The 14,894-nt window shown below is 43.7% G+C and overlaps 1 protein-coding gene across 2 annotated transcripts in view; it reads right to left on the bottom strand.

The window, feature by feature from the left end:
• PPM1H (protein phosphatase, Mg2+/Mn2+ dependent 1H) overlaps positions 1 to 14,894 on the bottom strand; it is a 138,153-nt gene that overhangs the window by 55,888 nt on the left and 67,371 nt on the right. For both annotated transcript variants that reach the window (XM_068669329.1, XM_068669328.1), the window contains exon 3: positions 4,038 to 4,382. In XM_068669329.1, coding sequence (XP_068525430.1) covers positions 4,038 to 4,382 — 345 coding nt within the window. The remainder of the gene's footprint in view (positions 1 to 4,037; positions 4,383 to 14,894) is intronic.

The raw sequence follows: 14,894 nt of genomic DNA, 5'->3' as shown, positions 1-14,894 counted from the left end.
CTGCCTGGACCACTCAGGGGGTCATCCTAAGTGAAGGTGCATCCTGCAGCTCAGACCTGAGCTTCCCAGAGCAAAAGCACTGGTTCATCATGCTACTTAACAATCTCTTCCAAAAAAAAAAAGGGGGGGGGGGGGAGGAAGATTACGCCATGAAGCCCGTGTGGTTTGCTCAGCCGGAGGCTCACGGCGGCTTGCTCGTGCCACCTCGTGGAGAGCTGGTGGAGGGGCCCGGGTGTCTGCGAGCACAGCGTGGGCCGCTGGTCTGGGGGTGCTGTGGGACCCCCTTTTTCTTTCCCCCTTCTTCCAGCAGCATGTGTCGGACACAGCTGATGCAGGCTCGCACATGCAGGCTGCTGGAGTGCTGCAGAGGCGAGGGGAGAGAGTAAGAAAGCTGCAAACGTGGTGGTGCAGAAAGCAAGTGCCAGCCCTATCCGGTGCCAAATTAAATTTGGCATCTTGAAAACAGAGGTAGGGAAACTCATCAAATCACAGTACCAGCATTTCAGCTAGTTATTACACTGCAATAACTACTAACAAAACTACTTGTCATCTACATGCATCCTCACTGTAGGTCCTCCAGGACCTTCATCTTGCTATGACAGCAAGGAGCTTTACTCCCTGCACAGAGCCTATATCATGGCTGTTAAAAAAAATAAAAGACTATGTTTCAGAGGGCAAAAAGTCAAAATTAACTCCTTAAATTGCTTTAGCTCTATCAAAAACGCATCAAAAAGCCTGTACCACCGTTGCAAGCTTCCCTACTTCTATTTCCTATTCCTATTTGGCTATTTAACCAGAGGATTTTTTTCCAAAAGAAAACCATACAACATATGCTGCTCTCAAGATTGGTGCCATTTTCATTTGAAGCATTTTCTAAAAGCATCTGTCTAGATTTCATGTGAGTCAAACAAATTTCAATAAAGAAGAAAAAGCATGGACTTGGAAGCATGGACACAGAAAAAGAATAGACACAAACATACACCTTCCGATAAATCATGCAGACCAGTTCTGTGCCATTTTTTCCTGTCCAAAATTAAATAGGGTTCAGCGTGGAATACATGCCTTCTCTCACAAGACTAAAACAGATTTAAAAAACTGCACTCAAACATTCAAGGTTAAATTCAGGGAAGGGATTATAGTTTGATTCTTCTATCTAGAACTGAAGAGCACTTGCATGTACCCTCCTGGTTCCTAAAACAATCTCTAAATGCACATCTCAACACCCAAGAGATGATTATTACAGGATTTGATTTACTACACCTTCAGAAGTTCAGCTAATTTATTTCCACTTAACTGAAGTAATTGTGGTCACTGACAGTTACTGACACTGAGAATTATCATTATTATTATTATTATTTTAAACAGGAGAGTAAATTACCAGCAAACACCTCACAGCAACTTGCTAATCTCAGTTTCAACACAGAGAACACTATCTAGAAGTACTTCAAAAAGTGGAAATCGTAATTGCTTAAATTTCCAAGTTAGGCAATAACTTAGTGTGCAGCAGCTTCCCTCAGTGTTTTGGTGCATGTAGCTGTAAGACGAGCACTGTCCAAAAGAAAATCACACCTGACAAAGAAAAATAATTTTAAAAAGCCGTTTGATATAAATCAATTGCATTTTGTTTGTCACTCAAGGCCAGAACAGGGAGAGCTTAACTAGAATTCATAAGGACATCAGGGAAAAAAGCAGTGGCATGCAGAAAAAATCTCCCAGGAAAAGGGGACAAAACCCTCACTAGACCAACCTGGCAGGCTGGACAGTTACTTAATAAAGAAATAAATAAACAAAAAAGGAACCAGATCTACCCAGCATTTGTGTCGGGTTCAAAGGGTTCCTTTGCAGTGCTGGGTTTTTCAGGAAACAATACCGAGAAGCCTGCCTACGTGTCCAGGAACATGAGCTTTCCCCAAGTGCCAGGTAAAATGATACACCCTGCTGGCGCTGAGCCCCTGGAAATGATGCAAGTCTCCGCTGTGCTGAACTAACTCAACAACATCCATGATGTTCCACCACAAAACAGGACCAGATAAATAATGTACTATGGAGGAGAGGCCCAAAGCCTGCTAAGAGTATAAACAAGCAGGAAGTTAGGGAGAAGTGGGATGAAGACAAATCATTGCAGGTACAGCTGAGACTGAGTAGTACTGACCTTATGAACACAGACATTCGTGCAAAAGAAAATGGTCCTTTGCCTAACCTGATTATGATTACAAGACACCACCTAGAGTTTGAAGTATATATAATTATCGAATGCTTTTCTTAATCTGACTTTTTTTATAAGACTTCCTTTTAAAGTAAAAGATAATGCCAGGGTTGTACTGCATTGTGAGAGCCACAGTTGGAGTCAAAGTAAAAGGGGGATTTAATGTACCTGACCAAAGGCACAGGGAGGAAAATGAGATACTCTGGGCTTCAGTTTAGAAAAACGGAGGACAGATTACTATGGTCTGTATGTGGAATACCCAGCCATCACATCTGTAATAAATTATCCAGGGTTTCTACATTTCTACTGTATTACAGCTTTTCCACTGCTCAAGGAAAAATGCTGTAAGAAAAATCCCTGGCTAGGGTATGGTGGGCAGGCAGCATCATCTCTTCCTTCCTTCTTTCCTCAACAAAGAAGGGAGCAAGCTAGTCCTTCTTTCTGAAGGGGGCACGCTAAACTGGCAGGACGTTTTCACGTCTTCCTCTTTCCTTTCAGCTAGCAGAAACTTAGCTCAGTAGCTGCAGTGTGCTCATCTGCTCACGTGCCCCACACTGTCTGGTGCCAAAACCTTGGCTGTGGGTCTCACTCCTGCACATACTCACCTAAAAGTTGGATGATGCTGTCCAGAGCCAGTTGGAGGATGTGTTTCCCTGCACATCCCTGGCAGTCCAGCAAGATAACTGCTATTCAGAATTCAAAGTGAAACACCACTTTGTAATAACAACTGCAGTCTCTAATTAGATGCATGTACTAAACAAAATTCACATATGTCAGGAAAAGCTATGATTGAATCCTGCCTTTGTACTTCTTTCCAGACAACAAATAAAACCTCTGGGAGATGCTCATTAGTTCAAAAACCTTCTGCTCAAAAAAGAGGCAGAGAGAGAGAGAGAGAGAAAGAAGACATCTCCCAAGACCTTATCCCACGTGTACTTGCTGGCAGACCAAGCCTCTACTCTGCCTGACAGGAATTATTTTTAAGACTGTGAAGAACTGAGGGGGAAAGTGCATAGCAGTTATATCAATTACAAAAGCTCAAAGAGAAAACACAGCCTTCCATGGGGAAATTGGAGGATATTCTGTTTGTACAGGGTCGTGATTTCTTCAAAGATATCCATGCTGTACACGAGTCAAAGTGGGTGGTAAGAACTTACTTCATGCCCCACTCACCCCCTCCCAGCCAACCTCACCCAGGAGCTGAACACACTCTCTCCCCACAGACACTGCCTTATGAGCAACCCCAGTGAACTGCAGGTCATCAGGTCAAGGAAATTGGCTTTCATCCATGTCCCTGATGTGATTTTAGGACTCATTTTTGTGCAGCTGTGGGCAATACATGCAAGTGTCTGCAGTGCAAGGGATGCTGAGGTGCCTTTGCTGCTGCTCCCACAGGGCAATGAGGCTTTCCAAGGCGCATGTCCATATGTGTAGCCTGATGACAACAGCCAATGCTGAACGTGCCACTATGAGGCAACGCTAATTTTTAAGATTAGAAAAAAAGAAAAAAAAAAAAAGAAAGATGAAAGAAAGAACAACAAACTTCTCAGGGTCTTTCTAGCAGAGTAAACCAATAATGATGTGGTCATGGCGCTACCTGGGATTTAGGATGTTGCTCCTGTTTGACTGCTAGCAAGCCTGGCAGCAGCTCTAACAAAGGGAGAGAAACAGTTCCGTGCCTCACAGAGATGTACCAGTTAAACTGTTGAGGCTCTTAAATACCATCTATGTATGGACAGGATTATTTAAGTAGGGAAAAGAAACTGAAAAAAAAATCCCTTAAAGTTCATTTTATCCAGGCCATGTGGACAAAACCCAAAGACGCACGTACCATTTCCTTGAATGCACTTTCTATAGCCCCAATAACCAGGCACTCATGTGGGATCTTCTTCTCGGTGAAGAAGCGTGTTGGAGGTGTGCTGGGTGAGCCCGGGGCCCCCACGCCGCCACGCAGGGAGGCTGCCCGTGTCAGTGTCCTGCTGTTGGTGGCCGGGTTGTCAGGCTCCTCTCCCAGGCAGGTGGGTGGGAGGACGGCCGTGTTCCTCAGGATATCCACGATCTCCTGCAGCTGTTCCAGGATATGGTGCTGCAGCAGTTTGGAAGCGACCACTGCTGCTCCTGAGCCAGCATGTCCATCAAACAGGGACCAGTAGTACAGGCTGATCCCATCTGGGTCCTGGGGAGGTAGAAGGAGAAAAAAAAGAAAGGAAAATAGACAGTCACTGTCATGCAACCACAGGTGAGGTAAGTGACGGAGCAGCCCGTGGCACAGCAGCAGCAGGTAAAACACAGGCCACTTTCCTAGAGGTATCTTTCTACTGAAAAGGAAATAGTCCAGTGTGTTAGCACAACTCTTGCAGGGAAGAGACATGTATTTTTACCTATTTTTCAACCGCCTCAAAAAATACTAACAAAAAGGTTGAGGTTGCAATCTTTTTCACCTTACAGTCATCACAGAATGCCTTGAACAAACACAGCCGCCTCTGTGAGACTGCCTTCATCTCCTAATGAGCTAGTGCCACGGTGTGACCCCTTCCTCCGTAAGGCCCACCCATGCTGACAGAAGGTACAGCTCAGGCTTTTCCTGTCTGTGTCAGACTGGGAACCAGCACAGAGCTCCTCAAGGCTGGTGGATGCACTAGGTCTACCTGTACTCTTCATGTACTAGCATATACATTCACTACCTAAATATTCCCAGTCCCCCCAAAAGTTTCTTGTATGGTACTGGAGTTACACATCCTATGTGTAAGTGTTTCAGGATGGCTCTCAGCACGACAGCACACTTTTAGATCTCACATCTTACCTCAGTTCCTAGCAGGTTGGTCAACACAGTTGCTCTCATACAGGCAGAGTAAGTATCTAAAAAAAGTATTTTTTTCTATGCATCATTAAGAATAAAGTATATGTGGTAATGTTATATATTTGTTCAGCAGTTTTTGATCAACGATGTGATTTTAAAATATTTCTTCACTTCTACTCTACACCTGTCTATGTAAGTCATCTCCACTATTGCTCTGATTTGAGCAGAAATCATGTTCTTGTGGTGGCATTCAGTATCACAAAGATAGGGCAAATTAACCCTGGCCTCAAAGCAGACCAAGTTCTCAGCAGCACAAGCTCAGATCTGCCTGAAAAAGCACTAAGGAGTCATACCCTAGATAACTTCAACTCTTCTGGAAAATTCACCTCAACATCCTCAGGGAAACATTTAAGGACTAACAGTACCTGTCCTTGCATTATAGCATATTTGGCAGCAGCATCAGGAAGGGATATTTCCAGTCTCTCTTTCGCCCTGTTTCTTCTTAATCCTGCACCTTCTCCCAGCTTTGCTGAAATAACTGCTCATGGGGCTGCCTTGCAAGCCAGAAGGGAGTGAGCTAATAAAGATTTTGAAATAAATGATTTTGCAAGGGGTGTGAATCAGGCAATACTGTTGCAAAACACCAAATACTACAAAGGCATAACCAATATCTCAAAGCAGTCAAATAACTTAAAAATTATGTCTGAACTTTGTGCTGACTATGGTCTAATTTAGGATGACAGACGTCCTAGCAATAGCTCCACAGCTAAAATGCATAATTATTTCATTCACCCAAAACTGCTCCCTTACACAGCAGATCAGCATATAGTCCAGGCACCACCTGAATCTCCTCACCCCATGCACCCAAAGCACTGCTCATTTCAAAGCTGTGCACAGGTTTGTGAACCTCAGCTCCTTTTACTTGTTGGTGTTCCAGCAGCTCCACAAAGGTGCCAAACACTGGCAGTAGGGAAGAGAAAGCAGGTTGGATTGGGAACACCATGAATTGTCATTCACAAATCCAAAAGTAAAAATTCATTGCTGACCTGAGTTACAAAATCTGAAACTTAATGCAAAATGTCTCCTTCGCCAACAAGTATCTAGATCATCACTACAAGTTCACGTTGTTCAAAGCTGCAGAATATTTGCCTAGGGGGACTTGAAAATTAAACCGATACTCACATTTTAAAGAAAAGGTACAGCATTGAAGAAGTTTCCAGGGTGCAGTGTAGCTCTGCTAACAAAATGTTCCCTAGGCCTCCAACCTGAGATGCTATCACACCGGGGGAACCTGGTGTGCTGGCTCTAAGGAACAGCACGGAGCGCAGAGCGGCGTGGAGACACCGCGGCTGGGCTCTGTGACCAGGTGGGGACCCGATTGTTCTTGTGCACACCGAGACCAACCAGCTGCCCTGAGCCAACCACCTGCCATGGCTTTGACAAAATGCTGTACTCCAGTGAACTTTGCTCATTATAATATCATTATAATGCCAAAACACACCTCCATCCCAAAAGCCACCCGCCTCCAAGGTGCGACCACCCCTCACAGAGCACGCGCTCTGAATTTCTCGCAGCCTATTCCTTTAAATGAAAGCCAGAAAACTTTGCACCAATCGTACCCAAGATATGCATGACTAGAGTCACTCAAACTCCACCTAAAAGACAGAAAATAATATAAATTGACTTAAGAGGGAGGGGATGTCAGGGAAGATACCATCACGAAGGATACCTTCTGACTTCTTGGATCAGTCGACGGGCTGAGCCTCTCTTCCCCCGCACTGGAACACCTCTGGGTAAGATTTGAACACTTGGTCACACCGAGTGCCTCCCTGGGAAACTCAGAAATCTTTATCAGGTCTTTGTGCTTTTTAATGTGTTAATAGCCAGCCTGTGTTACTCATACTTCTGGCATTTGAGTGTGCTTTGCAGACAGTGAATTTTTACCACTGACAATCCAAAGAACCTGTGTACCTGTTGCTGTAATAAACTGCACTAGATCGCATTGTGACAGCTGTAGCTGTGACAATTCTCATTGAACGTGACCAAACTCTGAAAGTGGTGGTTCTTGGAACGTGACTCAAGTGAGGGTGTGCTGCATTACTTGTGAGTCTGTCATCGGGGTAACTCAGTACTCTGAACGCGGCTGGACTTGTAGGGACTAACTGGTCACCCCTTTAACGCAACAGAAAAATTGGCGTAATCAGCAGGATTGCCATGGATAAACTGCTGCAGAAGTATGAATGTGCTCCTTCCCAGGTTGCGAGGGAGTGGGCTCAAAATTTTTGGAAAGGTGGAGAGAAATTGGTAGAAAGCATTAAGCAGTGTCAGGCTGCACAAAAGATCGGAGTGGGAAAATGTAAAGGTGCAGTTTGTGAGGTGTTAGGAGCCGGTTTGTCTTCTGCTCAGCAAGGAGCTAAGGAAACTCCTGCTCCTAAACTAATTTCTGATGTGGAATACATGGCTTTGAAATCAGAAAATGAGGCGTTAAAGTCATCATTGGCCTCTGAAAGGGAGATGGGAAAAACATTAGGAATTAGTGTGGATAAACTTTTGAATGAGAATAATAAACTTTTGAATGAGAATAATCGTCTTAAACAATTACTGAATAAGTATAATCACCTGGTAAATAAAATAAAGCCTTCAGCTCCGGTTAAGCAGGTTCATAGATTAATGCATAGTGCAGACCCTGAAAGCTGGAATGGTGAAATTTGGTTTGACAGTGATGTTGAGGCCAAAAAGACTACCAATTTTGAACCTCAATCGATTTCCATGAGACCTTCGGTTAAAACTGAGACCACTGTTGATGATGGAGTTGAGATCCGCACTACAGTGCGAACGATCCCATGGTCACCAGCAGAGCTGATAAAAATACAGGAGAAGTTCTCAAGGCGGTCAGGAGAATCAGAAGTCAAGTACGTGTGGCGAGTTTCTCTTGAAGGAGGAGACCAAATTATGTTGAGTGAGGAAGAAGCAAGAGGCTTTTGGGGACCAGGAGTATTTTTAACCACCACACCAGGAGACCATAATTACTCCTTAACTGCACGAGCTGCATACTGGGCGGGGGGTATAGATCCTCAGGAGAGAGGGGAACCCCTGGAAATTAGAGCCACGAGCTATTCTGACCTGGCTGTCGCGGTACAGAAAGCAGCCTGCATTCAGGCAATATATGAAAGAGATGAATTTAGGAAATCCCCAATGTTGGCTCCTATCAACCCAGCTCGATTAACCCCTCTTATCCGTGGACTCCCTGACTGTCTTAAGATGTTTGTATCAAATACCCAGGGTCGCATACAAGCTGCTCGTAGGGATGGTGATCGTGGTCGTAGGCGAAATCCATACTTCCCCATTCCCACCTGGAGTGAATTTGTACAAGATATAGATAACTATGCACGCCGAATGGGCTGGATTAGTTTGTCCCAAACTAAGCCCCCAAATCACTCCTGGCGAGCGCGCCAAATCCACACACAAAACCCCAAATATCCCAACTTCAAAGAGACATTCAAACATAATAAAGAACGGACTGAGTTGTGGCGTAAGGCCATAGCTTTGGGTGTACCCCGACCAATCTTGCGTGGTGTCTCTATGGAGGATCTCCGTATATTAGTCCAATCTCTGGTTAACAAAAATAATCCCAGTGGGGAGAGCTGCCTAACTGGAAAAGCCCCAGCCCACGAGGAAAGCAAACCTCCTGCACCAAGCCCACCTGACAAGGCAGAGTATCAGCAAAAAACCTCCTATCCTCGGGGAGGGCAGCAAGCCACCCTGCTCGGCAGGTATTAGCAATTTAATGGCTCTCTACTGAATACTCTTACCCTACCATTGCCTTCCCATTGGACCCCAAAATATTGGTAAACATTCTCATTGATACCTGAGCCCAAATGTCAGTAATTACCCATGAGACAGCACAAACCCTGGGTGTAACACCTGGTCAGTGCAGGGTTAAATTCACAGGAATTGACGATGTGGAAAAACAATGCCCCACGACAAAAATTTCACTCTGGCTGCCAGTGGAACGAAAATTAACCAGGGCAGAAGTGTTAGTCAGTGCTGCATATACTTATATAGATTGTTCAGGAAAAGTACACCACATCTGCACCTGGTGGATTTCACCCTCTTTCTAACCCTGCCGGTTGAATACAACCGAGCATGTTTTCTTTTCTTTTGTGTTCACAGGAATCCCGAGTGAACTGCGTGTGGACAGCTGGAGAATGACAAATCAGCAGTTTGGATTGATAATGCTATGCTTTACCCTGACATTAATGCAATCCCCTCTGGTTCATAGCCAAAAAGACCCTGAATGGCCGTGGTCCCAAGCCCAGGTTAAATACCCTGGATTATGGGAACACTTGCCATCAGGGAAAACTTAAACTTAGCTACTGTGGCTGTGCATGGAGGTGAGGTGTTTCACCGTTACATCTCGTAACGACCCTTGGACCATGCATTGTCACGATACAGTGCAAGTGTTGCAACACTGCAACTCTTCAGCTTAGCTGGTCTCTAAAAAGGATAGAGCTATAGTTGTGCATTAATATTTCATAAATCAACTCAAAATGTACCACCTTTTTGAGAACTGCATACACTGGCTGGATAGCATGGTTACATGGATGTTCTCTGAAAAACTCTTGGTGCATGCCATGGGATACAACTGGGTTATTGGGAACAGGATTAGGTATATTAAATAGCATTGATGCTGAGGTCCTAATGAGCTGAATAACTGCTACTACAGACGACCTAAGGAAATTGGAATGCATCCTTATCGGCCTTAGGAGCAAGTCAATGGCTTTTATCAGACATTTTACCCCATTGGGAACAAATTGAAGAAAATGATCATCAATTAATTGTAAATGCCCTTAGGAAAACCCAAAGTAATACTTCTCTTGCCTTGAGCTGCATCCAAGTGCAGTTATGGATACAGTCTGTAGCAGCAGCTATTATTAGAGAGGGAGAAGGAGGAAACTTATCCACTGAAATCTGAAAACTGATTTGGGATAATGCTTCAGAATTTGAAAAGGATTTTCAAGCATGGTGGCAATTAGTCAACTTTACCCATTATGCAGAAAGTGATAAAATATTGCTTTAATAAGCAATGCTACAGTATACAATGTATATCCAATCATCGCATTAGGACTCAGTCATCATGGAACTATACGTTATCCTAAGGAGCATAAAGTATGGGCCCATCAAAAGGGAGGAAAGTGGTAAACAATTGATGTAAATGCATGTATTGTGCATGAACAAAAAGGCTGAACAAAACATTTATCACTTTGAGATACACCCTAAAGAAACCCCTGAAACTACTTGTATATATTGGGATAGGCTGTGTTTGCAGGAGAACCCACTGTGATTCTATAGTCATAGATAATATTACTGTAAGTGCAATTAATTACTCCAATGTTTGTGTTTGTAACTTTACCACGATTCTAGGATGTGATTTTAGTTACTCAGCTCCTGTTACCTCTTAACAACTTATTACATCCAGTTATGTTCTACTTCATGATCTGCTGTCTACTCCTATTGGAATGAACCTTACACTGGTGAAGAAATTACTGTTACGTGAAGCTTTGAAGCAGTTGATGAAATGAGTTCGAGAAAATGGACAAAGGACTCTGATTATTGTCCATCATGATATAGAAGACATACATCGAGTGATGGAAAGAGAAAAGAAAGATGAAAAACACTGCTGCTGGGACATGGTTTGGATGGATGACAACTGACACAGGAATCTTCAACAAGATGCTTCACCCTGTTGTAGTTTTGTTAATACTCACTGCATTATGTTTTATGCTGAAAATTACTTTGTATGTTAAACTTCGTATTATCATACCTATGAGATATACATATACTCGATAATCCTCACCACAAGAACATATGAGATACACCCGATATATTCCAAATGTCGTGAAGCTTGAGTGACTATAGCCATGGGGTGGATTATGAGGAATAATTCCCTAAGGTGACTTGAAAATTAAACTGATATTCATGTTTTAACAAACAGGGACAGCATTGAAGAAGTTTCCAGGGTGCAGTGTAGCTCTGCTAACAAAATGTTCCCTAGGCCTCCAACCTTAGATGCTATCACACCGGGGGAACCTGGTGTGCTGGCTCTAAGGAACAGCACGGAGCGCAGAGCGGCGTGGAGACACCGCGGCTGGGCTCTGTGACCAGCTGGGGACCCGATTGTTCTTGTGCACACCGAGACCAACCAGCTGCACATTTTCTGCCCTGAGCCAACTGCCTGTCCTGTTTCTGACAAAATGCTGTACTCCAGTGAACTTTGCTCATTATAATGCCAAAACACACCTTCATCCCAAAAGCCTCCAAGGTGCGACCACCCCTCACAGAAAATGAAAGCCAGAAAACTTTGCAACCTCGTACCCAAGATATGCATGACTAGAGTCACTCAAACTCCACCTAAAAGACAGAAAATAATATAAATTGACTTAAGAGGGAGGGGATGTCAGGGAAGATACCATCATGACTTCTGGGGTCAGTTGATGAGCTGAGTCTCTCTTCCCCCCAATTAGGACACCTCTGGGTAAGATTTGGACACTTGGTCACCCCAGATGCCTCCCTGGTAAACTCAGAAATCTCTATAGAGTCTTTGTGCTTTTTAATGTGTTAATAGCCAGCCTGTGTTACTCATACTTCTGGCATTTGAGTGTACTTTGCAGACAGTGAATTTTTATCACCGGCAAGCCAAAGAACCTGTGTACCTGTTGCTGTAATAAACTGCACTAGATCACATTGAACCTAGCCATGGCAGTTCTCATTGAACGTGACCAAACTCTTTAAGTGTGGCTGTGGTGGTTTGTGGAACATGACTCGAGTGAGGGTGTGCTGCATTACGTGTGAGTCCGGCATCGGGGTAGCTTGGACTTATAATAGTTAATTTGTCACCCTTTTAATGCAACAAAAGTGCAAAAAGTTCATGGCTGAATAAACACAATTACTTAAAAATCTATTTGAAATGCACTTTCATAAGTCTCAATTATAAACATTATCCTTTTTATTATTATTATTTAAGCTTCTGGCATTGTTGCTCTATGTACAGTGTATCAACTGCATGTAGTAAAGTTCAAAAGTATCCTCAACCATTTCATCAAGAGTATAGTCATCTATACAAGGGAGCTCCTCTAAGCCTGACTTCTACCAAGAAAACAAATTCAGCAACCTATTGTGCACACCATTAATTTTGTTATTGAAATGCTGAGAAATGGGAGGATTGTCTTGCAGTACTGGATTACCCACCACAGTAAGCATCATACAGGAAACATCCTATAGTTGTAGGGGGAAAAAAACAAGTGTACACAGCTCTGAATGCAGCTCCATATCCAGTCCCACCCACTTGCCTGGTTTGGTGAATTCACCAAAAACATTATACGAATTTTTACCCCTGAGGGCATGTCTGGCAGTTGTGCCAGCTCACTCTTGGCTCAGAATCACTGAAAGTCCACACAACTGCTGGCTGTAAAGTTCTGCATTAAGCCATTTTTAACAGATAACAGGATCACTGACCAAAAAATCTGTTTGCAAAAATAGTTTGCTATTCATGCAAAATGTGAAGTAGTTTGCCAGCAGAAACAAGTGTCCCAAATTGGTAGTATAAAACTAGAAACTGAAACCATTTATTCAGAATGGCAACACTGCCTCCTGGGAGTTGGTCAAGTTGCTTCTGCTCCCATTCCTCTCTTAGGGTTTGGTTCCCAGGCCAAAATCCCTCTCTTATGATGCACCACAGATAATGTTTCCACTGTTTTTATCTTCATACCATTTGTAAGGTGCAAGTCCTTCACAGACGTGCTGCCATTGGTGATGAGGTGTGTGTACACATAAAGGCATTATATCTTGCCCTGGTTTCAGCGAGGATTGAGTTAACTTTCCTCCTAGTAGCTGGTATAGTGCTCTGTTTTGGATTTAGAATGAGAATAATGTTGATATCACACTGATGTTTTAATTGTTGCAGAGCAGTGCTTACACCAAGCCAAGGACTTTTTGGCTTCTCATTCTATCCTGCCAGCAGGCAGGCTGGGGGTGCAGCAGGAGCTGGGAGGGGAGAAACCCAGAACAGCTGACCCAAATTGGCCAAAGGGCCATCCATCCCATCTGACAGCACGCTGAGCAATTAATATGAGGGGCTGGCTGGGGTGGGGTTCTGGCTGCTTGGGAGTAGGCTGGGCATCGGTCAGCGGGTGGTGAGCAATTGCATTGTGCATCACTTGTTTTCTACATATTAGTAGTAGTAGTACTATTATCATTATTATTTTCATTTCTTTTCTGTCCTAATAAATTGTCTTTATCTCAACCCACAGGCTTCATTTTTTTTGATTCTCTCTCCCATCCCAGAGAGGGAATGGGGAGGGTGAGCGAACGGCTGTGTGGTGCTTGCCTGCTGGCCGGGTTAAACCACAACATATCTCTAACTCCATTTGAAATAGAAATATTTTACCTTCCACCTAGAGGATTTGAATTTTGATAGTGCCCCCCACCCCAGACAATTTCTATCAGAAAGCTACAATTAAAAGCTAGTCACTAAAAATAAATTATTGAATCTTCCAAAGCAAGCCCCTGAAGTCTATATTAGAGCTGTTCAGAAAATAAAGCAGAACACTTAAAGTAATTAATTCTTTACTAACACAACAGTCATTTAGGATTAGCATTTGCAAAGAGGTGTTCATACCAAGCTACACTTTATTCCATTCCTGCTCTGTTTTCTCAGCTCAGTACCCCCACTGACAGTACCCCCATCACTTAACACACAGCAAATGGCCATGATGAGAGCAAAGCTACCTCACCACCTGATTCAGGAGCAGAGCTAAAGTCTCTGGTGCTGGAAAAGCCTAATCAGAGCCAGTGCAGCTCTTTGTTTCACTAAGCAGTGTTGTCTTGAACAAGAAAACCTTCAAGGCAGAGAGAAGTTTCTACGCAGAAATGTCCAGACACCAAATACCAGGAAACAGATGGTAAACTTCTGTCTTCTGCTCACCTGCTCATGCCTTATGCCTATTGTTCCTTGGTCTTCTGCACACTACTTTGTCATCCCTCACACCAGAGGGAAGAGGAGTGCAAACCTGGCGCTCCTTTACCTCACCATCAACCTTGAAACAGCACTACAGTGAATGTGGTAAATCAGGAACACAGATTTTTGCAGCAGGGATGAAAGACCCTGCTCCAAAGACCACCTCTTGAGCTCTGCTCCAGCCAAACCCCTCATCTTCTCCAGAGGGGGAAGTTTTCTTCCTCTTACCCACAGCTGTGCCAACCCTGCCACTGTAGCCTCTGGTGTGCACGGGCCAGATGTGATGCTCCAGTACTTACTGGATACTAGACTTGACTTAGTAGTAAAACAAGGTGGCAAAGACCAAAAAGTTTTAAACAGATCCGAACAACAGGCCATGACAAAAAGAGAAATTGAAATGTTACCACTCGTTTCCTATAAGCCACTGGAAAGCACACATTAGCACAGAAAAGCTCATGTGGGCCCAAGCTGCAGTCTGAAGCTGTCATTGATATGAACACGGCATGCTCATGACAGCTCTGGTGGTTCCTGTGTACTTCACCTAACTTTAAAACAAGACAGTGTTGCTACCAGCTCAGCTAAGTTCAGACATCCATAATGCACATCTCTAAGACAGTTCCCTAGATTCCCCTTATAACCAGTGGAGGAAAAAAACACCCTGCACTTTCACACTATCCTCATCTTATTCCAAAGTAGACTTATTTCTTCTTATAGACTGTAGAAATAACCTAGATATCTGAGAGGTATGTATTATAAAGTTATGGGAGATGACTACCACAACATTTCTCTTATACACACATTCCTTATGAGATGCTCTACTGCCTTAACTTCAGCTGGGATCTGCAGGCACTACAGTAACAAATATTAGTCTC

Source organism: Anas acuta, chromosome 1 (genome assembly GCF_963932015.1).
Source record: "Anas acuta chromosome 1, bAnaAcu1.1, whole genome shotgun sequence".
In the NCBI taxonomy this organism is placed as follows: domain Eukaryota; kingdom Metazoa; phylum Chordata; class Aves; order Anseriformes; family Anatidae; genus Anas; species Anas acuta.
Note: the sequence above shows the minus strand (reverse complement) of the source record. Positions and strands in the feature narration are given on the sequence as shown.